Source organism: Pygocentrus nattereri, chromosome 3, assembly GCF_015220715.1.
Source record: "Pygocentrus nattereri isolate fPygNat1 chromosome 3, fPygNat1.pri, whole genome shotgun sequence".
Lineage (NCBI taxonomy): Eukaryota > Metazoa > Chordata > Actinopteri > Characiformes > Serrasalmidae > Pygocentrus > Pygocentrus nattereri.
In genome coordinates, this window is record NC_051213.1 from 18,996,103 (window position 1) to 19,019,583 (window position 23,481).

The following is a 23,481-nucleotide window of genomic DNA, read 5'->3' on the forward strand; positions in this document are numbered from 1 at the left end:
CATATGACCTTCCCCAGAGACCAAATGAAGGTCATATTTTCTATGGCAACATGAGTAAGGTTATTCTATCACTGCTGGGCACGGTGGAAGCATCTGACTCGGGAGAGAGTGATCATGTCGAAGTTATCCGGGCCTCTCAGCGCCATGCTCCAGACTCAGACAGGTAACAGCTCAGTTTATTATTTCCAAAGAAAATGTAATTGACGGGAACAGTGAGTGCATGACACCACAAATGATACACAGTATCATTAGTGTCTGTAATTGGTTAAATGGAAAAGGTGGTTATTTGCAGCAGATCTTTGTCAGGTGAAGTGTGTTTTGTAGAGATTGCAATAGTTCTATACTAAAAGTCTATATTGCGTATGTAATAATTGCTTAACTATGTATTCATTGTGACGGGTCTGCATGCGAATATTGGAGGAAAATGCTGGATTGGATATCGGAAGGACGGAAGAATGAGTTCCATCGAATCTTGTAACAAATCAACCCTGAAATACCACATACTCGTATACAGTGGCACTCAAAATTATTCTGCCCCCACAAACACTAAGGATTTACAAAATCAAGCTTTTATGAAGACCCACACAATTTTTAAACTACCCGTCTATATCAGACGACTGACTTATTCAGATTAATAGTGGAAATGTATGATGTCTCATTTGAGTAAATGGATCATTTCTTAATACAGTCATGTCAAAATTATTCAACCCCTATTTAATATAGCTGGTTTTCAAATCACTACTAGACTACAAGGCTACAAAATTGAGCTACAACACAATTACGCCTTTTGGAGCACTATAATGACAATTCATTTGCTTCAGCTGTGATATAAATCACACCTATGCATGTGTTCAAGCTCAGCAGCAAACATGGCAAAAGAAATGAGCTCCTGCAAAAGCTAGGATAAATTTTCATTACGCCAAAATAGAACATATCCACTTAAAGTTCTTAAACGCTTAAAGTTCCAAGAGACACAGCTGGAGGTATCTGACATACATTAAAAACTCATGGTACAGCACCAAACCTACCTGGGTGTGGAAGAAAGAGCACAACGTCACCAAGAGGCCTCAGATATTTGAACAGAACATTTTGAGGAAAAACACAGCAAAAGACTTGCAGTATGACCAGATGAAGACAGGAACAAGAGTACAAAAGTGGTGAAGATGATAAGAACACTACACCTACACAAGCAAGGACTTCATGCCTGGACACTTTGCCACACAACACTCTTGACTGAAAAACAAATAAAAATTTACTTGAACATGCAAGAAAGAATTTGGACAGGCTTGTGGAGTTCTGGGACACAGTTTAATAGAGTGATAAAACCAAATTAGAACTCTATGTTCCCATGGATTAGTAGCATTTCTAGTATAAGAAAAGCAAAGCATGCGATAACGATCCCCACAGTGAAGCATTGAGGTGAGACATTCTTGTTGAGTGGGTCTATTGCACTGCAGGAACTGGCAGTCTTGCCCGTTTGACTGGTGTCATGGATTTGTTGAAATACCACTCACTCCATTTTGGAGAAGAATGTGATGTCTTCATTGCATTGCAAATTGAAGTTTGTGATCATTGGACTTTCCAGCAAGACAATGATAACAAGCATACATCCAAGTCAATCAAAGCTTGGTTCAGGGATTGGTCCTGGAATGTCCTTGACTGGCCATCTCAATCCTTTTGAATTGCATTTTTGAAAATTTTTGGTAGTGTTTAAAGAAAACCTTGATGGCATGGAAACAAAAGAATATCAAGGAGCTGGAAGGTTTTGCAAGTTAGGAATAGGGAAAAACTCTGAAAGAGAGATTTCTAAAGATTAACACCTATCAGAAGTGTTTATTGGATTTCATAAAGTGTAAAGGATGCACCACAAAATACTGACTTTACTATTTAATTTACAAATTATTCAACCTTTTAAAGTGCTTCAGTTAAATATTGCTAATTTTAAGGCTTAGTAATTTTTAAGAAGAAAATTGTTTAATATCAGTAGATACATAGTTTTAATATCTGTGTTGGAATCAGAAAAGGAAAGGTTGTGTAGTGCTATCTTGTTTTTGATTGTTTTGAAACCTCCTGCTACTGGGCAGCATTTCCCAGTGGTAGTTATAATTAAACTGTTTAACATTTATCTTTAGTGGTTTGGGGACACCAGAGCGTCACTTCAGTAATGTCTCCCTGGACGTTCTACCAGTGAAGGGGCCTCCCTTGCGTGTCTCAGAACCTGTGCTGAAACAAACTGAGCCTCCTGTGGGAAACACCTGGAGCATCCAGCCTGAGCAGCTGGTGCTCACTGCACCCACCATCAGTGAGTATTGCATGCTTTACTACACGTATCCCACTGACTGCTTTTGGAAAACCTGTTTTGTTTTTCAGGTTGTTGCAGTACGCTTGAACAAAACAAGAGAACTATGCTTTAAAATCATGTGGACGTAAAGTGGTTAAGGTGCAAGTGACGGTCATTAGAAGTGTAGTGCAGAACTGTGTGCATAATAAATCAGACAGTAAGACGTGTGTGTGTGTGTGTGTGTGTGTGTGTGTGTGTGTGTGTGTGCTGTAGTGTAATTTTCTAAAGCTTCCAGTTTTGTAGTTTACGCGGTCTTGTATTTGTTCATACCTATAGATGGTGTAGCTGATACCAGGCATGTGAAGATTGTGAATCGTTCAAATCGTGACCTGAGCTTTGAGCTGTCCTGGCCTGCCCACTGTCTGACCATTACGCCTCAACATGGAGTCATAGAGCCCCAGTATGCTCTCTCATAGTATCGAAATGTTTATTTTGATAAGTTGCTTTACAGCGTCATAGCATGGTTTCTGAGCATATTCTGGATATCCATTAGCAAGTGTATGAAACACCGAATAAAAATAATTTGTTTGCTTAGCTTTAATGGTGTGTAGTGTTGTGTGTGTTTTTTTTTTGTTTTTTTTTTAAATCTGACAGCAGATTTTGTGTTTTTCAGATCTCAGAAAATGTATATATTGTGTTATGCAATTTTTGTATATATATTTTTTTGTATGTTTCTTTTCTGGGGGGCATATCGCCCACCACTACTCTTTTACTTGTAGCTACACCCATAAATATACACCGAATCGATTCCTAATAGAAATGCTTGACTGACATACTTTTTTCCCTTTCTTACCCTTTTCCAGGAGTCACTTGCAAATTCTCATCAGCCCTAATCCCTCATTGGCTACCAAAACCTCCATGCTTCCTTGGACGGGCCAGATCTATGTCCAGTGTGACAGTCAGCAGAAGGTATCCATACCCTCTCAAATTGGGCTTTGAAAAAAAAGTTTTCTTTATCTTTTCTCTGATTTTAATATAGTGACTATACATAGACCGCATCTTTAAATGGTGACTTGTGGATACTGATGGCAACCTGATACTCCAGTATAATGATTATCGAAAGGATAGCCATGAATTGAGGAGGAGGAGGGGGGGGGGGGTAAAATTGGACTATAATGTTATCTACTGTTGCCTTTACTGGTGCTTTGCAGTTCATTAGAGTGCAGATACGTCAGGATCTGGCTATGGATGTCTCTACTGCTAGCCCATCTGCAGACAAGTCGCTGTGCCCCCTGCTCCCCCAGGCTGAGACCCCTATAGGCCCAGGGGTCAGAGCCCAAAATAGCAGCCCTCAGCACCAGGTGGCAGTAAAGAACCGCACTCTCATCTTTCCCTTAACCCTTTCTGGAGAATCTTCAGGTAACACCATCATCAGGACCTGCTTTAACAGTATATGTAATATTTAAATACTTTAAAATTACCTAAATTCATGTAAATTTCAGGGAATGTTGGGTAATTATGTTCAGTGAGATGCAGTCAAGGTCTGCATAATTCAGCTGTTGTTACACTTTAGTTTCGGTTTATTTTATCTTTCATATGCTTCATAAAAAAGGCACCACAGTCAAGTGATAACATTTAAAGTGACTGTTTTAATTAACACTGCCAACATCAAGTTTTCTGATATCATTAGTGCTAAAGTGGATTATAAAGAGAATTAAGTCTGCTTTAAAATCTGGTTCCATTGTAAAAACAAGCACTGAGACCATTTGCAGCTAGGTTAGTTTTTAGTTTGGAAAAGATTTTGGTGTTGCAGATGTCTGCCACAGAAATTAATCATCTTTTGAACTTCTGACTGCATTCTTTATGCCATACATCTTAACAAGGAAATCTGGTATTTTATTGCTTTCTTATTCATGGCGGTCTGAAAGTGGATATTGCCTTAGTATAAAACCATTAAAAGACACTCATAATTTGAACAGCCCTTAGCAAGAGGAAAACATATCTTTTTGTTTTTTAATCCCATCTCCAGAATGTTCTCTAGAGGTAGAGAACAGTGGGGAAGAAGTGAGGTGGTACCTTTCTTCTTTCGCACCTCCGTATGTAAAGGTATGTATGTGTGGCTTCCACCCTCCCCCTCTTGACTTCATTGTGTGTGAAAATTCTTCTGTTAATTTTCATTTTGGACTGGTCACTTTTGTGTTGCATTAGGGTGTAAATGGTAGTGGGGACGTCTTTCGTGCAACGTATTCGGCATTCAGATTTGAGAGAGTGTCTGGCACACTGGGGGTCAAAGAAAAAATGCAGGTGAGGTTATAAAAATAAGAAAATCATTGTGATTCGAATACATGCAGCACTGTACCCCTTTCTGTGTGTGTGTGTGTTGCAAATGTCGATGGTGCCCAGGAGTCAGGTGCCTGGCCACATATGTAAAATAATAATTTCAGCTACTGTTTCTTTACGTTTTGATCCTTTTTTTTTTGCTCTTATATTTGCTTTCCAGGTACCAGTAACGTTCCTTCCGCGGGATGGGGGAGAGTACGCTCAGTTTTGGGATCTGGAGTGTCACCCAGTGTCCAGACCGCAGTGCAAGAGTTGCATCCGGTTTCAGCTCTGTGGCACGGTGAGATTTTATTTGTGTTGGATAAGATGCGTTTATCGTGATTTCACAGTGTACAACGAAGTTGAGCAGCAATCCAACGGCACTTCCTACATACAAAACAATTTAAACATAAGGCTAAAATATATAAAGTGCAGTATTTAAGGAAAAAAGTATCATCTTAAATATAAAGAAAAAGGACTATAAAACAATATTCTAAAACAGCCAATAGACAGGTGAGGTAGCAGTTGTTGTTGCACCATCCTTGGACAGCTTATAGCATATAATATTGCACATCTAAGAATTATTGCACAGAGAGAATACAGATTATAGATTGCACTCTCAAAAACAAATGAATAATAAATAGAACCGAGGTGGAGTGGAACACTGGAACAGTGTAAAGTGTCCTATGAAATCAGTGCCAGTAAAGAGCAGTAGTGGTATTCAGTCGGTTCTACTGAGCACAGTGTTCTATAGAAAGTCCTCATCAGTGTGTAGGTCTGGAATTGTTCAGTTCCTGAACGGCTCTGGGGTAAAAACTTTTAAGTCTGTGTGTCCGGGATGGGATGGACCTAAAATGTTTACCAGAGGGTAGCAGGTCGAACAGATGATGTCCCGGGTGAAATGTGTCCTTCAGGATGTTGGCTGCCCTGCTAAGGCAGCAGGGGCTGAACAGGTCCTCCATGCAGGGCAGTGGGCAGCCGATGATCTTCTGGGCTGTGTTTATGACTCCCTGCAGTGCTCTCCTCTCTGCCACTAAGCAGCTGTTGTACCACGTTGAGATGCAGCATGTCTCAAATCATATCGCTATACTTGGATTTAAGTTTCTCCAGCTTTGGTTTTCTGCAGCTGTGTAACATGGACATGAAACCTAATGTATCATTTAAAATAAACACACAACAAGTAAATATAGTTCAATTGATGTTGCAGTGTTTCTTTTATACTCAATGGAATTGTGTTTTGTTTTTTGCAGGGCAAAAAAGCAGGTACAGGGCTCAACCATAAAGAAGACTGTACATTGGTGCGAACAGAAACTAATGTGAAGAGCAAGAAGAAAGTGGAGTCTGTGGGCTCTAAGACTGGGTAATGGTGCTACTGATGAAGTAGTTTAAACTAAGCTAGCAAGCTAAAGCGAGTTTTGAAGCCCCAGTTTTTTGTCAGTATTGCCTTCAAATGTTTACTCCTATCTGCATGCTGTCTTGTCAAAAGCTAATGTGTGAAGCATTTAAATACACCCACTCCTCCATATACACATTCTTCTTAATTTCCCCATCCAAGTGCGGAGCCCTCCAGGAGAGGAGTTTATGCCCCTCAGAGCCTCTACACATTTCCTGCCACACGTGTGGGCGAGGTCAGCACCTTGAAGGTTAACTTCCGCAACAACTCTTCCAATGCGCATGAGGTAAGTGGATAACAGGCTTCAAGCTTTTTTACCCAGTGATGATGCATGAAAAAATCTAGCAGATGATGTTTTTGAACCGCGTAATCTTGCATCTTGAGTTTTTCTAAGATTGGATGTGCATATCACTTATTGGTTAGCTGATCGCCACTGCATGGTAATTTATTGATCTACATTGTAGCGTGAGTGAATATCACACCTGCTACTGAATGTCATTGATACAGAGCTTCTCTAATTGACTTGCAGCTGAGATTCTTAAGTCCTACAGAGCCTTTCTACATCAAGCATTCCAAATATTCCCTAAGGTGAGTTAGTTAGTCTGTCTTGTTCTTCACTCTATATTTGTGCTTATTGTTTTGTTATTATTGTCGTAAACTGTTATCTCAACCCTTTTACTTTCTGAAGGTAGTTTAGTTGCACAATGTATAGTGGTTTTGCAGTTGTGATTCAGTGTGTCATGTCATTTCCTGCTGCCAAATGCGTGGTGTGAGGGCTCGTAACACTTAAAGTGGACCATCAGGTCAGCTGCAGGTATATAAATGCAGGCTGTGTGTGTGTGTATCTGTGCTTTGGAGTGCATGGAACTTTTCATGCATGCATTGGAATTTTGATTTTCTTGCAGTGATCTCATAACATCATAGTGTAGTTTTGTGCTGTAAGATGTGAGGTATTAGGGCCCAGCCGATATATCCGATCACTAGCGCTCAAATTTTCCAGCCCAATTTGAATTATGTCTCCTACTGAGAATGGAACAGAAACCAAAAGCACAAAGCATTTGGGGATGTGGCACCACCAGGGTTTTTTATATATATATATATATATATATATATATTTGTTTTTCTTTAAGACTGAGTTGTTGAATTGAGTTTAAGATGTTTGATAATTGAGAGCTGTTGTAGCATACCATTAAAATATAAATGTAAAATTAAATTGGCTTATTATCAGTTATGATTTATTTGTTTGTTTATTTATTTATTTTATCCCTCTAAAACCTGTCTGCCCCAAAATTTTTATTTTCAATTTTCGGTTAGGCCCTGGTCGGTATATGGTCTAAAATACGTTTTTATTTGAAATTCCATACTTTTTCATTTGATCATTACTTTTATTGTTATCTTTCTAGATATTATCACCCACATTAATAAGTCCTTTTATTGTATGTTTGACAAGACAATGACCCTGAATCTGTCTGTTTATCAGGTCACAACATTACATCAACCTGCCTGTGCAGTTCGAGCCACCTGCAGTAGGCCAGTTCTCCGGTTTGCTGCTCGTTCAGACAGACACGGATGTTAAACTGGCCATAGAGCTCGCAGGAGAAGGCTTACCTTGAGCCAGCCTTCTTTGAGGCTGACTCTTTCGGGACTCTGTCCAGGCTCACTTCTAGTGGAGGTTAGTGTCAGGCATAGTGTGTTATGAAGGAAATTTTATAAATGAATGTAAAGTAATGGTTTACCATTACTACCATTTAAGCAAAAACACTTTGTCTCTTTAAATAAAAGATTTTGAGTTCAGCATAGACAGAGTAGATTATAAACGTTCATATTCCCCAGACTCTTATCAACCAGTGTGCCTGAGGGAAAAGCACCTCTTCTAACATTAGCATTAATTAGGCTACAGGATTTATCCAGGCTCTGTGATGCCCCCAAGTGGCCTTGACAACCTATACAGTTATTTTATATTCATGACTGGCACAGATTTTGCATAACACTCATCACTGAAATGAAGCAGTTCGTCTTAAATTTGAGACTCAAAACTTCACCTGTTGAAGTGTGTATTTTGTACAACACTGTGGATGTATTTTTGTGTTATTTATTTTAAAATCACTGTTCTTAATGTAATAAAGATTCATTCATACTGTTGTTAAGGTTTTTATTTTCACTGCTCTAAAAGGAATTTGTATCTATCCAACTGAACTTTTTGCTAACTGAACAACCATCCTGTTCTAAGGATTTTAGTGGAATGATTCTTTAGAAGAATTCAAATGAGAGATGGATATTTCCCAGGAAAGCAAACATGAATACAGTACATATTTACTTTTTAATTTAGAAATACATTTTTATTTTACAGTTAATAGAAATGTTCACATGGGAAAAGAAAAAGCTTAGAGAAACTAGCTGATTTATGACACATGAGACCCCAATTTAATTTCTTCGGGGTTGGTAATATACAGTATTTAATTTACTAGTTGTGATATATGGCACCATATTAGTTTAATATTATCATTATTCAGGCTGTAAGACAACGCTCATCAACAGAAAAATAACATCTTCAGAATGTTAACTTAAAATGTCTCAACAGTGCAAGTATGCCATACAACCATCTGTACATGTATTAAGAAAAAAAAATGATACTGATCATATTATTGTCTAGACTAGAGTGCAAAGCACCTATTTACTGAAAGCTACAAGAGGGCATGCTAATGTTTATGCTATGCTCTCCAAACCTTTTATTGCAGGGTTCTTGAACTCCAGTTTCCTGTCAATTAATTAGTTTATTTTAAAGTTCACAAATGTGTTGAACAAAGAAAACACTAAATCATGAACTACTGCCCCATCCTTGGATTTGCAGATGAATTATTAATGAATTATATTTTAGTGCAGAATTCAAATCCAGACCTTAAATTCATTAAATCTGGTCCTGGATTGTGTAGTCACTGATGGTTAACTGGACTGTTGATGTAATTGGCCGCCTACTGTCATTACTAATCAGTGATCCAGGATGGGAAACTAGTCAGGGCCCAGATTTGAGGACCTCACAGTGTGTACAGTATGTCCAGAAAAACAATTAACTGGAGTTTAAACATCGCCAACCCAGTTCATCCTTTGGCCCATAACAGCAGTATAATTGTGCCTTCCAACTTCTAATCAGCTTGTTTAATGAGGATAGTGAGCAGACACATGGGTAAAGTCAGTAGCCACGTACACAGTTGAATGGTAGGCGCAGCGCTGTAGTTGCAGAGGCGACTGCTACAGCATGTGACCACAGTACCGTCTCCATTATCATCCAGTGAGACGCTACTTGCAGCTCCAGTGCACAGTTGAGAATCGGAGCACTGCTTCACAATGGCTTTCATATCTCCTGGAGAGAGCAAGAAGCCACATTTTGTTTTCTTTTATTCAGTCTCTTATATAATACAGAAGCTTTATCACAAGCATCTTCCTGTCCTGAGCTCCCACCACCAGACCTACAGCTATTTTTCCAGTTGTTTGTTTATCTGTACAAAGCAGCACATACACAAAAAAGATTGATTCTGTTTAGAACCGCAAGTTCTTAATGTGTTTATTTATTTATTTTATTTGTAAGGTGAAATGATTCTTCCTATTATTAATGGAGAATGTGTTGGATATGATTCTATATAGAACATTTTTGAAAGTGGCATAGCACCAAAAAAGTTTCTTCTGTTGTCATAATGTCAAACTTGTAATAATAGAATTTGTGGTGCTATATAGAGCCAGTCTGAAGAACCATTTCACCATGCAAAGAACCATTAAAACATAAAGCAGAGCCATTCCCTTTCTACTAAAGAACAAAAACCATGTCTTTTAAAAGAGAGAAGATATTTATAAAAACTAAAATACCTTTATAAAAAGTAGTGTTCTGATCCACAACTTGATCTACAATACATGATTGTATAATTAAAGATTTGTGGATGGGGAAACGATGGAGATGACATCTTGATAGTTTTTCATTGGTAAACTGCAATAGGAGCCTGTACTTCAGAGTTTTTTAGTTCTAACCATTTGTCCTTTTGCATAGTCGTACTTCTGGAAAAGTCACCATTCTTACCTGATATGCTCACAGTGGTCATGCAGGTGTCCAGAGGAGCCTGGCAGTCATCAGAGTTGCTGTTGCAGTACTCATTAGAGACAGTGGAACTGCATATGTAACACTTAAGAGTGTTTACTGAAATGTACAGAGATCATTTGGATATCAGTGAACCATACACTGTAAAAGTGGAACAGGGCAGAAGTTTGTTTGAGGACTTTTTCAGGTTTAAATTTATGCAAAATATTGCTTTCTATTTATTTTGCTTTGCATTGTTTCATTCAAAGTATTTATTTGAGTTTTAAAAAACACGTTACATTGCTTATCAGGTGAAGTAATTTTTTTAAGTTGACCTGACAGTGTTTTGTATCATCCAATCACTTATTTTTAGTAACTTAACTTTTGGGCGTGTAAATACAAAAATACGTATCAATACATGCAGTAATAACTACTGAAAGATCATAAATTATAGGTAAATTGTGTTCTATAATGCCTACTACAGTAAAGCTATTAGTCGTCTAGTTTAGTCTAAATCTATTGCTGGCTCTAGATACACTTTTTGGAGGGGACTCACAAAAGGAGCTTTTGCTGACAATAGGTAAAACAACTATCCAAATAGTTTTCTTCTGTTTACTTGTCAGAGATAAAAAAAAAAAACCTAAAATGATCTGAAGAATTAGTCTTAGGGAGTAGAAAGCCAATACCTGAGTGCACAGATAAGAGGAAAAACAGCAGTCCAGGAAGGATCCCCATGCTTCTCTAGCAATGTGTATGTCGGTATCAGACAGAAACGGACTATCTCTCTTTGGTCAACCACCCAGTACACGCAGACGTTCCTTCACGTTTCCTGAATGGCATAAACCATCCCAGCTGCCATTCCCTCATGCTTTTGGCCTGTTATCACAACAAGACAATCACATTCTCACAGGACAACTGTCACTGGCTGTTGTGGAACACACGCAGTTCATTGTATGTACAGACATCAGTGCAGACTTCTGGGTTCCCTGCTCTATGAATAAGCTATTCAGTTAGAAAAGCACCAAGCCTGTTTTATCATATGTATTTACTCACAGGCAGTCGTTTTAATTGATAATCAAACATAAACTGAAGTGACTGGAGGATAAAAGACTAATTAGTATTATGTCACTATTATATAAGTGAGTCAGAAGTCATTACTTTGTGAAGTATTCTGTTTCTTCATCAAACTGCAGTCTGAATTAAGATGGGATTAAAACTTGAAATGATCAGCTGCACTCCACCATGTGCTTTTTATTTTAATAATTTAATAATTTATTATTATTATTATTACCTGACAACAAAAACTGACATTTCTTTCTTCTCTATGAAGTCAATTGCTCAGTTTCAGTTGAAATTCAAGAAGATAAAGATGCTTTGTCAGACATAATGATTAAAGGAATAGTTACATAAAAAAAAAAATCAAATTCCCATGATTTCCCAATCACTGTAGATGCAGCCAAGACATGTTTGGGACATATCCAAGTTTTGTTGCTTCCTTAATTTAGAGCTGGAACTGCAAATCTAAGATTGATAACAAACTTAAGAAAACAATAGTCACCCAAATCTTTTCCGTAAATACACCCCAAGACCTTCTCACCACCTTTTTAAACCTTTATTGAGGTCTTCATTAAGGTCTTGCAGACTTGTTCATGTAGTTTAAAACATAGAAGTACTTACCGTGCTCTATAAAAATAAACAAAAACACACGGTGTAGCCACTCACTGTGGACTGCCTTTTTAGACACCAGGATCTGTATTCAAATACTAGTGCAGGAGTAGGTGTGCCAATCTAGAATCAGTTTTTTGGTTGTGACCATCATAAATACAGAGGAGTCTGATCGAAGATCAGTCCTATAGTTTACAACTGTTTTGTGAACAACAGACCTAGTGTTGTCTGAAATGACTGCAGTAGTCGTGAAGATTACATTTTTAAAGTTTATAGTTCATAAGTCGTATTGACATCAGCATCCGCAGGTTTGAGCCACTTTAATAAAGGCTTGGGTGCAGTGTGATTGGGTTGAGAGAAGTTTTGAGGAAGTATTTAAAAAAAAATTGTGTGACTGACTTCCAGTCAATAGCAACATTAGACTTGCAGCTCCAGTTTTAAACTACAGAAGCAAAATCTGGACACCAAAGATGCCTTGGCTGATTGACTTCATTCATTCAGGGTAAGCGGATCATTGTGTAAATTAGATTTTTCTTTGCTGTTGAAATACTGAGAATTTAAATAAACCAGATCAATTGAAATGGATCAGATGGTATGTAAACTGGCATTTCAAACACTTTCATACAGTACATTATAGGTAAAGCCTTATAGGTAAAGGTACAATACAATTTGCCCCAAGACTTCTGTACAGTACATACATTGGCATCTACCTCAGTGACGAATCCAGTTAGAAACACTAGAGCGGTTTAAGTCACAGGGGATAACTGCAGACAAAGACTGTGTCTGTCCATTGAGATGTAAACTGAAAGCCTCTTGCAGTTCAATTCTCATGCAACTGTACAGATGAGAATAAACATTATTATTATTATACTGCTGTGGGCTGCAGACTATACATTTATTGAACTGAAGTAGGTTAGTTGGTCAGATTCATGATTTTGGCACTATTATGCAGCCTGGCTAGATTTATGAGAAGCCATTTTCATTTTGTGTTGACAATAGCCAAATAATTGTGTACATCGTGTGGATCACTGTAGTGTAGCAGGCAACACCTTATGTTTACGGTGTCTAGAGAAATTCACAGGTTAATTAGGCTTAAATGTAGATATGAACAAGTATCTTCTGTTGGGTTTTAGAATGCCCTGCAAGCTGAAGGAGGTAAAGTAAGGCTAACCTCCAGTTTTGTTCAATAGAAGACTTTCATGCAGTGGAGCTGCAGTAAGATTTCAGTAGCTATGGGCTTTTGAGCTGTAGAACAAACTTTTAGTAGACTGTAGACTGCAAACTACAGAAAGATTCAGGTCCAGCAGTCAAAAGAGTAATTGGGACAGATGGTTTTCAGATATCTTCCATATTCACACTCGAGGAGTGTGCAGCTCCTTAGAATAGCATGCATGCTGCTTCAGCTCTTCCTATGCCTCTTCTGATGCACTCAGTCCTCATGTGCTTTTCCTTTAGGCTTCTTTCTGTATGATGCCCCATAGTCCCGACCTCGAGATTTGTTCAAAGGGTAAATCCTGAAAAGAACAATATAATAATGACTGCTGACTAAATTTTTATGGTTTTGTCAAAGTGGAATATGAAGGAATAAGTAAAATGGTCACTATCGTAAGCATATGTATATAATACTATATTAATATAATAAGACGGCTTGGAACAGGGGAAAACATAAAAAAAAAAAACACTCAAACTGAGTACAATGTTTTTTTTTTTTCTCAATGTTTTGCATACCTTGCTGCACTAAATGCAATTAAACAGGACTAATTATTATATTAACAATAAATAGTCATATTGTCGACCCCTAGTGAATACTTAATCAGTGAACAAAATGTTAAAACTGTTAAAAATATATTTTCTTGTCTGATTTAATAAGATACACACCTGCGCTGGTAGAGGTAGATGAGGAAGACAACGTCATCTCTGAAACAAGCCAACTGATGGGGGCCAGGAGTAGTTATAACCCCACTAAATACATCACTTATGAATGTGTTCAACCCCTGGCAATGTATACAAGACAGACATGTTAACAGTCTTTTTTGTGTAACAGCTTTTTGTTTTTTGTTTTTTTCTTCTTCTTTTCTTAAGCCAAAGCTTTCTGAAGGTCTGTAATTTCCAACGTGGTTTTTATTAAAAGCAAAAAGTTAAACTCACCTTGTAGAGTAATACTGACATCGGAAGATGGACAACTGATTTTAACTGAAAAGAAACACAAAAGAAGTATGGTGCTTGATATTCAGTAGATTTAGACTTTAGTTGTATTAAAATAAATATTAAATTGATTTGAGAACAAACCTTGTAATTAACATATAATTGAGGAACCATAGAAAGGAATCCAAACGCATAAACTCCTAAATGAAAAAGACAAAAATGAGTCACTGATTTGACACTGCCACACTAACTGGGAAACCCTCAGTAAGAAAACTCATGAATTTTTAGTTCGTACCACTGACGAGACTGTTGATGATCCAAAAGTACCAGCTATAAGGGGAAAAATAAACTGTTACAGCAAAAATTGTGAAAGTAATAATGCTATAAAAAATAAAACTACTGTGAGCAAAAGTATTACCTTTTATTCTTGAGATATAAGAATGAGTACATGACCCCACTGATGCACAGCGGATACAATAAATATGACAGGAATTTCATTGCCTGAAGAAGAAAACAAATGTTACTACAAAAGTTTTTTTTCCTTCACTTTTTTGTCAGTTTTTCAGCAACAGGATTTCAGTACCTTGGAATCATGTTCTTCTGTTGCTCGCTCCATCTCATATACTCTATCATCCTTAAGTGAACACACAAAGAAATGTGCAAGAATAACCCCATGAGTGCATTCAGGTAGCTCTGCCTACCTAATCTGTCAGAAGGATGCTGACAATTAAAATGACCCACAGTGTAATTAAAGCTATTGTTTAAAAAAATCACATGCATACTCATTATTAGAAGAACTTACTTTAAAACTAGGCTGAACTGCAAAGACTCTGCTGACTTTCCAAAGCTAATCACAGGAGAAAGAACGCTTTAGTATAAGCAATGATTTAATGAAGGTGTTTTGCATTTAAAAGACAAATCTGTTTCTGTACCTCAATTAAAGTTGCAATTCCCATGGGGATGAGGGTGAGCCAGCTGGTTTGCTCTTCTAACAGATGGAGGAATATCACAACAGTGCTGAAACACCTCCAGATCACTGAAGAAACAAACACACAATTACAGGCACCAGTTTTGAGATTTGCAAAACATCCAGGCTGCCATCTACATTGGCTGTCAAAGGTTTGGACACCTAATTTACATTACAAATTGGTCATAATAAACGAGCATGTTTTCTTTCATGACATGCAAGTTAAATGCAATGTTAAAGACTAACCAGTCTTTTTTTAGGGGAAAAAATGTCATACAAATATTTGACTAACTTAAAAAAACAAACAATACTGAAACTCTAGCTAGTGTTGTAGATTCATCTCACGTGATCGCCTGGAGATGCCAGCTAAACTTTTCTTCCCTCGCCAGAAACTCACATCATTTTTGAAAGCAAACACTTCAAATGAGAGCTGCAAAATATTGGAAAGCCTGGTTAATTAAAATAGCACCATGAATACCCACAGTTACACATTTTATTGGTGCAATTTTTGTAAAGATATTTATGTGATATTTTATAGTGAGAACATAGAAACTCACATGGAATGCAGGCACCAGGATGGACAAAGCCAAAATGTGAAGGCCAGTTTCAACAAACATGGCTTTTATTTCATCAAGGTTCTGCTCAGAAAATCCTGCAAGGGGATAATTATTAAGCAATATATTAGATGACTTAACAATAAATGAAGCTGATGACTGTCATAAAATAGTGGATCGTTATGTACTGATACTATTAAAATCAAACATAAAAGATTTGATGCTGAATTAATACCAACTGTAAAATATCACATTGTAAATGACTTACCAAAATGTTTGAGTGAGTATATCACAGCTTGGATGTGGATCCATATTCTGAATTTCCGAAGAGTTATTGTATCGTATGATATAGTGAGTGAGACGGTTTTTGTAGTGCTGTTTATCTTCTTCAGAAGAATCGCATGAAATGCATGAAATTAGAATAAAGTTTGAGAACTATTCTGTGACTCATTTTCAATACAAGAAACAAAGTCATTTTACATACGATTAGATCCTTTAGTCTGCTTCTCATTTCATCAACGAGTAAAAGGGGAAGATATATTTTCTTTTTCTCCTTCTTCCCATCTTCAACTCTATTAAAAACATAAAGATGATATCGTGTTATCACTTAACCCAAATGGTTGATCTACACTATATTTTGAAGTCAATACACACTTGTTCATTAAGTTTCTTCTGTAATCAAGGGCATTAATAGGGAGTTTGTCCCCTCTTTAGTGCAGTAGCAGACTCTACTCTTCTGTGAAGGCTTTTCACTAGATTTTTGAACATTGATGTGAGGATTTGATTGCATTTAGCCACAAGAAGTGAGGTCAGATAGTAATGCTGGAGGATTAGTTTTGGATCACAAAAGCCACTCCAACTGATCCCAAAGGTATTGGAAGGAGCTCAATCATGAATGCAGTTCCACTGCTCCACAGCCCAGTGCTGGGAGGCTTTATAACCCTCTAGCTGACATATGGCATTGAGCATGGTGACCTTAGGTCACATTCTATTGATAATGTTTTTCTGTTGATATTATAAAAGCTGTGTCTGCTCAACTTAACAGCAATAGGGCACCTTAAACTATATGAATTTACTATTATCTGGAGTGCTTGAATGCATTTGGAAATAGTGTAAGGAACTCACATTTTCATGTACCTCCGCAGGTCACTGGGTACTGCAGCATTATTAAAAGTGAAGTCCTCTGTCATCATGTTAAGAGTAATGCGTGATTTCCAGTATGAAACAAGCCTTTGGTCTCCTGTCCCCTAGATTCAACAGAGAAAGGGTTTAGTGTCACTCAAAAAAATATTAGTCTTAAACATCAGCATCAGTGTTAGTTTCAATTCAGTTAAAGCTGCTTTATGTATTAATGTCGGACGCACAGTCTGAAAAAGAAGGCCTGGCATGATGGTTTGGTCTGTAATGCAAAATCAACATTATACTAATGAGGATAAGATGACAGCAGATAATTCACTTACATCCACAGAAAACACACTATTCACCCAGTTTTGACAGAGTTCTCTTTGAATAACCTTTCAACATAATCGCAATCCTCAGATTCATCCAATCTGAGAAGGGGTCCAAAACGCAACCAACACCACAAGAGGTTCTTTTGCATGTTGCATGGAATTACACATTTAACCAGAGAGGTCTCCAAATCCCCAAAACTTTAAGGATTTCCATTGTCTGTAATAACATATATTTTTTGTCTCTCTTCACTTCATTGTAAAGCTACATAAAATAGATATATAAATATATTAAATCGTTACATATTATTTTAATTGAATATGACATGGTTAAAGATATTTTGTATTATTTTGACAAATTATTTTCAGTTTTTGGATCACAAGAATGCCAAAATGTATTAAAGAAAAGCACTTCTAATGTCTGAGATTGGTCTGAAGACCAAATTGCAGGTGTAACAATGCACAGTAAAAAAAATCAGTTTATGTTATTATGACCAAGTATTTTTTATAGCATTAGATCAAGCTGTATATGATCCACGGTGTGTATTGTTTTGTGAAATTAATATGCATGACACCCCTACAACACAATTTTACAAATGTGCTTTGTTAGATCGTTTATTTTCATATTGCGGCCTTCTGCAGTATCAGTATTAGAAAGGCCAGAATTATGATAACAATTAATGTCACACAGCTCTACTACTATGTGTAAGAAAGCAAGCCTTGTGCATCAAATTTGTGTCAAACAGCAATGAAGCCTCAGTTAACATCAGAAATATATTACAGTTTTACCTTCTGAGAGTCTCTAGCAGAGCTGACACTGCCCACAGGAGGAACAGGAAGCATTTGAGAAGTGAGGCGAGCCACAAGTCGCACGTGCTTACTATCCTTCCATGGAGATACTCCACTCTTGTGCACAAACACCACTGCATGGAGGGTCCCGTTCTTATGGGTCACTTCAGGCAAAGACACACTGACCTTCCTGTTTCCAGGAGATGGTAAACAGTTATGTATCATGAAACATGTATTATGGAGAGGATGCCTCTTCAGAGTATAAAGTGGTAGATTTCATCTAATAATTTCTCTGGCCCACACAAAAAATTTTAAAATAGAATTCTATTGATTTTTCAAAACCTCTGTATTATTGAATGGTTAAGTTGTAAACAAAGTCATTCAGAATGGTTTGATGTGTAATACTCTATTCTAGAGAAACTTATAGAGTCATAATTTTCACAGAGGTGGTGATAGGATAACCACCTCTTAAAAGATCCTTCACAAATCACATGAAAATTTATAAACATGCTGTGTGTGTGTGTGCATGTATATGTGTATATATATATATATATATATATATATATATATATATATATATATATATATATATATATATATATATATATATATATATATATATCCTTGCGATGGACTGGCGACCTGTCCAGGGTGTATCCTGCCTTCTGCCAGAAGACTGCTGGGATAGGCTCCATATATATATATATATATATATATATATATATATATATATATGATTTTCATCCCAGCCCCTTCACAGTTCTGGAGGTCCTGATGACGCCAACAGGACCACATCATCCGCAAAAAGCAGACGTGAAATCCTGAGGCCACCATACTGGACACCCTCCGCTGCTTGGCTGTTCCGAGAAATTCTGTCCATACAAGTTATGAACAGAATCGGTGACAACGTACAGCCCTGGCGGAGTCCAACCCTAACTGGAAACCAATCTGACTTACTGCTGGCTATACGAACCAAGCTCCTGCTCCGTTTGTACAGGGACTGAATGGCCTGTAACAACATGCCCCTCAGCCCTCACCTCCTGGAGCACTCCCCACAGGATCCCCCGAGGGACACGGTCAAATGCCTTTTCCAAATCCTCAACACATATGGACCAGAGCGAAACCCGCATTGTTTCTATCAGTCAGACTCTCTTCTCCACTACGGTCGGGAACCGTTTTACTCTCCTGAGGCGCCTGATGGTTTGCCAGAACCTTCTCGGTGCCTGTCGATAGTCTTTCTCCATGGCCTCACCAAACACCTCCCACACCCAAGATTTTGCCTCAGCAACCGCTGAAGCCGTGACCCGTCTGGCCCTTCAGTACCCATCTTTTGCCTCCAGAGTCCCACAAGCAAACCAGGCCCGATAGGACTCTTTCTTCAGCTTGATGGCTTCCTTTACTCTGGGTGTCTACCAACCAGTTCGGGGATTGCCGCAACGACAGGCACCTACAACCTTGCGGCCACAGCTCCGATCCACTGCATCAACAATGGAGGCACGGAACAGGGCCCACTCGGACTCGATGTCACCGGCCTCCATCGGTATGCGGTCAAAGTTTTGTTAGATGTGGGAGTTGAAGATCTTTCTAGTAGATTCCTCTACCAGACGTTCCCAACAAACCCTCACAACACGTTTGGGTCTGTCCGGCATTTTCACCTGCCATCTGATCCAACTCACCACTAGGTGGATCACCCGGGTGTCCAAAACACATGGTCGCAAATCCGATGACACAACTACGAAGTTGATCAATGAAGTGTGGCCTAAGGTGTCCTGATGGTGTTTGTTATGGACAGACTGTGGCGAGCACAGAACTCCAAAAACAAACCACCACTCGGGTTTAGATCAGAGAGGCTGTTCCTCCCAATCATGCCCTTCCAGGTCTCACTGTCATTGCCCACGTGAGCTTTGAAGTCTCCCAGCAAGACAAAGGAAGAACCCTCTCGTCCACCAGAGAAAACCCCAATGTACAGGTGCTGAGCCGGGGAGCTATGAGTAAGGCCACTCCTGCCCGACGCCTCTCACCCTGGACAACTCCAGAATGAAATCAAGTCCAACCCTTCTCGAGAGAGTCTGTTACAGAGCCCCCGCTATGTGTTGAGGTGAGCCCAACTATATCTAGTTGGTATCTCTCGGCCTCATATGCTAGCTCGGGCTCTTTCCCTGCTAGAGAGGTCACGTTCCATGTTCCGAGAGCCAGTTTCAGTAGCCGAGGATCGAAATGCTAAGGCCCCCGCCTTCGGCCACCGCCTGATCCACACTGCACCGGACCCCCATAAGCACCTCTCCCACAGGTGATGGGTCCATGGGAAAGTGGTCCCATGTGGCTCAATTGGGCTGAGCCCGGCCGGGACCCATGGGTAAAGGCCCAGCCACCAGGCGCTCGCCAAGGATCCCCTCCCCCAGGCCTGGCTCCAGGGTGAGGCCCCTGTAACCCTAATCTGGGGATGGAAACTGGGTCCTGATGGTCTCCCTCATATAGGGTTTTTTGGATCACCCTTTATCTGGCCCATCACCAGACAAATACAGGGTTATACAGGGTTGGAATAGCTACCAAAAAATTTGTAGTTAGCTACTTTGTAGCTACTTCCTCGTAATTTGTAGCTAGCTCCAATCTAGTTACTTTTCCAGAAAGAGTAGTGGCTACTTTTTAGCTACTTTCAAAGCATGAAAGTCAGAATGTTGAATCTCCACCTGACACACCAAACAGGCCCAACTGATACTGCATTTAATCATGTGCCAGAAAGAAACACACAATTTAAATGTACAATTGAAAAGATGCAAATATACAAAAAGATCACCAAAACGTGTAACTAACAATCAAACTTACACACCCAAAGACATGATGCCCAACAAAAATTAAGACTGAATGCAGTGTCAATCATTCCAGGTTTTTGCTAACAAAAATAAAGAAAAATGAATGAAAACAAACCAGAGAATTCTGTGCAAAGTTTTGTCTACTGTTGAAATAAACCTGCTCCAATTTAAACATTTCAGCAAGATACACTGAGCAGGCATAACATTATGACCACCCCCTTGTTTCTACACTTATTGCCCATTTTATCAGCTCCACTTACTGTACAGGTGTACTTTGTAGTTCTACAATTACAGACTGTAGTCCATCTGTTTCTCTGCATTCTTTGTTAGCCCCCTTTTACCCTGTTCTTCAGTGGTCAGGACCCCATGGACCCTCACAGTGCAAGTACTATTTGGATGGTGGATCAGACATAGCAGTGCTGCTGGAGTTTTTAAACACCTCAGTGTCTCTGCTGGACTGAGATTAGTTCACCAACCAAAAATACCCAGCCGACAGTGTCCTGTGGCTTAATCTGCAGCAACTCGCGAAAATGAAGTAAGCTTCTCTTTCCAATTCTCCCGCTCCACCTTAAATGGCTCAGCAGTGTACAATCTGCCACCTAAGGTGGAACGGGACAATTCAAACGAGAAGCAACTTAAAAAGTCAAACGTGAGACATTTTATAAGAAAGTCACAGAAAAGTTTCCTGAGATGTGAGAAAAGCGGCTACAGCCGAGTTAAAGGTTAAAGCAGAGCAAAGTGAGTCTGACTTTGTGTTTATGTTTTCAGCTTGTATTGCAACATCAGAACATACTGAGACATACTTACAGCCAAGATGGTAAAATGGACATAAAATGTGGTTTCCAAGGTGGTTTGATTATTGCTGAAAGGAGTTAAGCCTACTAGTGAGGGGTGATCAGTGCGTGGGGTGTGCATGTGCCCATCTGCTCGAGCTGTCCACAGCTCAGTTATGATTGCACAAACGCCACCAGCCCGGTGAACGACCGCGCTCTGTGATTCAGGTGCTCTGATTGACTAAAGCCTGTAGTGAAATTGTAGCGAAAATTTTCGCTTTAGCTACACAAAAATTTGAAACCGCTACAGCTACTAATATTTATAGCTAGCTACAAAAAGTAGCGTGCTACTTCGCTACTCCCCCATCCCTGTATACAAACATGCATACATACGTGTGTGTGTGTGTGTGTGTGTGGCAAATTTTGGTTTAATGACTATTCTTTCACCATTTCATTGGGTGGGCTTGAGATCAATCTGATACTCTGGCCTCACTGAATAATCTTCTTATTTGAACATCTATTTCACCTTAAATAGTTCAGCAATTACACGCTACCATGCATACAAACATCTGACTGTAACTGCTACATCATTTAATGGGGGAATGGGAAATTAAATAATATCTTTTACTGTATAAGAATCTATCAGCAAGCTATGGCTGTATACCGTAGTGGGCCACTGGTTGAACAGATACACACTTGGATGTAACAATCTTTTGTGTGAGCATTTTGTACTTACATGTGCGAGATTATACACAAGCTCACAGTAACTGGCATGTTATGTTGGTAATGTACCATATAATATAATAACATATAACACTCAGACCTCATGGTTACTGGTCATTCTGTATAGTTAATAAAATGGCTATATTTGTGTTGTAGGCAACAGGACCCCTACTTCAAACCACTCTGAATGACAAAGTACCTCTTAATTACTGAATAATGAAGGGATTTTGGAAAATTGGTGGAATTATACTTTAATGTCTCAGATTTTCATACCAACGTCTAGTTTGTGTGTTGTCTAATTATTATTATTATTATTATTATTATTATTATAATAGCAGTAGTAGTAGTATTTGTTGCTGTTATTGTTATAAACACAGTCATTCATTCAATCATCATGTGTTGGCATGATATGAATGAATTACTAGAATATCCAGCCTAGAGCACCTAAAAACACTGGAGTGTTCATGCATTTACTTACAAGGAGGAACTTGCCTTTCAAGCTTGGAATGAATTTCGAATTTGTCCACTCTGAGCAGGAGTTTGTGTGCTGCCTCGTCACTGGGGTCCAGGCTCGAATACATGCTGAGCTTTTAGATTCAGAACAATGCGCTTACATTACAAGACACGCAGTAGCGTAACACGTAGAAATATGAACTGATCCGCTGCTTGTCTGAGTGTCTGTAATGTTCCCTCACCTGCAGTCGAGGTTTGCCGCTGAGGTAAGATGTAACGCAGTCATCTCCTTTTGCTGGGTCACACGGTTTTGTGTGCACGAAGCCATAAATGGCCCAGCACGTATGGAGCACATAGACGACCAACACCCCAAATATCACTTTGGTGTAAGACATCTTAAACTGAGACCCATTCTTGGGCTTGGAATAGCACGAAGGAAACATTTTTTGTTCTAAGGAAAATGAGACAAAACCCGCGCAGGATCTTATAACACGGTCCTCGAACGCTGATATCTAAACGCGCAGCATCACTGGCTCCCAACCAGCTTCAGCTGATTCTCTCTCCGGAGGTGAAGAGCGTCCATTTGGAGCCCAGCATCACTGATCCGAGCAGCAGAGCAGCACTGAGCTGCACTTACACCCAGTGACAGGAAGGCGTCTCCACAACTCGCAGCGCACTGCAGGAACGCCTGCAACAAAGAATACACCGCTAAATCTCACCGCTAAAGTCTGATAATCGCGTCTAGCTGTTTCTAGTTTCTGGGGCCTCTGTGGTCTCGAGATTACGGCCTGTCCAGCTCAGTACAGTTCAGCGCACCACGCGTTAAACCATTAAAATCCCTGTCTGAAAAAGTGTCTTGGTCACGTGGGACTTTTATTTAAATAAAAAACAGAAAAATCTAATTTTGTTGTGAATATGATGTATGGAAATGAGGTAATAAAAAAACTGCTAGATTGCATACCATTAGCATTATTGCTAACCAATAGCATGTTTACTCATTAGTAGTAATGCCAACCAATCAATACTTAGTATCAATAATGCTAACCAATCAACACTAAGTATCATTAATGCTAACCAATCAACACTAAGTAT

General features: G+C 38.9%; 3 protein-coding genes across 4 annotated transcripts in view; 1 reads left to right on the forward strand and 2 right to left on the reverse strand.

Annotated features, from left to right (window-relative positions):
* The window catches only part of cep192 (centrosomal protein 192), a 31,176-nt gene extending 23,041 nt beyond the window's left edge, over nt 1–8,135 (forward strand). Inside the window, exons 37-48 of the mRNA XM_037537167.1 lie at nt 1–163; nt 2,133–2,302; nt 2,618–2,741; nt 3,145–3,250; nt 3,493–3,700; nt 4,311–4,387; nt 4,490–4,585; nt 4,782–4,901; nt 5,851–5,960; nt 6,156–6,279; nt 6,523–6,581; nt 7,474–8,135. Coding sequence (XP_037393064.1) covers nt 1–163; nt 2,133–2,302; nt 2,618–2,741; nt 3,145–3,250; nt 3,493–3,700; nt 4,311–4,387; nt 4,490–4,585; nt 4,782–4,901; nt 5,851–5,960; nt 6,156–6,279; nt 6,523–6,581; nt 7,474–7,606 — 1,490 coding nt within the window. The 3' untranslated portion in view covers nt 7,607–8,135. The remainder of the gene's footprint in view (nt 164–2,132; nt 2,303–2,617; nt 2,742–3,144; nt 3,251–3,492; nt 3,701–4,310; nt 4,388–4,489; nt 4,586–4,781; nt 4,902–5,850; nt 5,961–6,155; nt 6,280–6,522; nt 6,582–7,473) is intronic.
* Nucleotides 8,136–8,310: 175 nt separating this feature from the next.
* LOC108428932 (lymphocyte antigen 6E-like) lies at nt 8,311–11,061 on the reverse strand. The gene is made up of 3 exons (XM_017700318.2): nt 10,746–11,061; nt 10,063–10,179; nt 8,311–9,354 (listed from the first exon to the last, which is right to left on the reverse strand). The coding sequence occupies exons 1-3, from the start codon at nt 10,792–10,794 to the stop codon at nt 9,137–9,139; spliced, it is 384 nt and encodes a 127-aa protein (XP_017555807.1). The 5' UTR covers nt 10,795–11,061; the 3' UTR covers nt 8,311–9,136.
* Nucleotides 11,062–11,350: 289 nt separating this feature from the next.
* On the reverse strand, nt 11,351–23,087 carry LOC108428931 (cleft lip and palate transmembrane protein 1-like protein). 2 transcript variants are annotated; one of them, XM_017700317.2, is made up of 17 exons: nt 22,632–23,087; nt 22,429–22,523; nt 17,628–17,817; nt 16,516–16,637; nt 15,875–15,962; nt 15,659–15,773; nt 15,394–15,488; nt 15,182–15,266; nt 14,802–14,905; nt 14,672–14,716; nt 14,453–14,503; nt 14,288–14,370; nt 14,165–14,199; nt 14,014–14,069; nt 13,873–13,917; nt 13,603–13,718; nt 11,351–13,238 (listed from the first exon to the last, which is right to left on the reverse strand). In XM_017700317.2, the coding sequence occupies exons 1-17, from the start codon at nt 22,830–22,832 to the stop codon at nt 13,154–13,156; spliced, it is 1,611 nt and encodes a 536-aa protein (XP_017555806.1). In that variant the 5' UTR covers nt 22,833–23,087; the 3' UTR covers nt 11,351–13,153. The 2 variants fall into 2 exon arrangements, with proteins under 2 accessions (XP_017555806.1, XP_017555804.1); XM_017700315.2 differs by having other exon boundaries at nt 11,352–13,238; nt 15,659–15,776; nt 22,632–23,082.
* Between the last annotated feature and the right edge of the window lie 394 nt (nt 23,088–23,481).

Excerpts from the sequence above, each read along its gene's own strand:
- LOC108428932 (XM_017700318.2), bottom strand. The coding sequence starts at position 10,794 with ATGGGGATCCTTCCTGGACTGCTGTTTTTCCTCTTATCTGTGCACTCA. Across the intron at positions 10,180-10,745 it reads CCTCTTATCTGTGCACTCAG|TAAACACTCTTAAGTGTTAC; the intron begins GTATTGGCTTTC and ends TGTACATTTCAG. Across the intron at positions 9,355-10,062 it reads GACCACTGTGAGCATATCAG|GAGATATGAAAGCCATTGTG; the intron begins GTAAGAATGGTG and ends TGCTCTCTCCAG.
- LOC108428931 (XM_017700315.2), bottom strand. The coding sequence starts at position 22,832 with ATGTTTCCTTCGTGCTATTCCAAGCCCAAGAATGGGTCTCAGTTTAAG. Across the intron at positions 17,818-22,428 it reads ATTCATTCCAAGCTTGAAAG|GAAGGTCAGTGTGTCTTTGC; the intron begins GCAAGTTCCTCC and ends TCCTGGAAACAG. Across the intron at positions 13,719-13,872 it reads TGTCAGTATTACTCTACAAG|GGGTTGAACACATTCATAAG; the intron begins GTGAGTTTAACT and ends ATACATTGCCAG.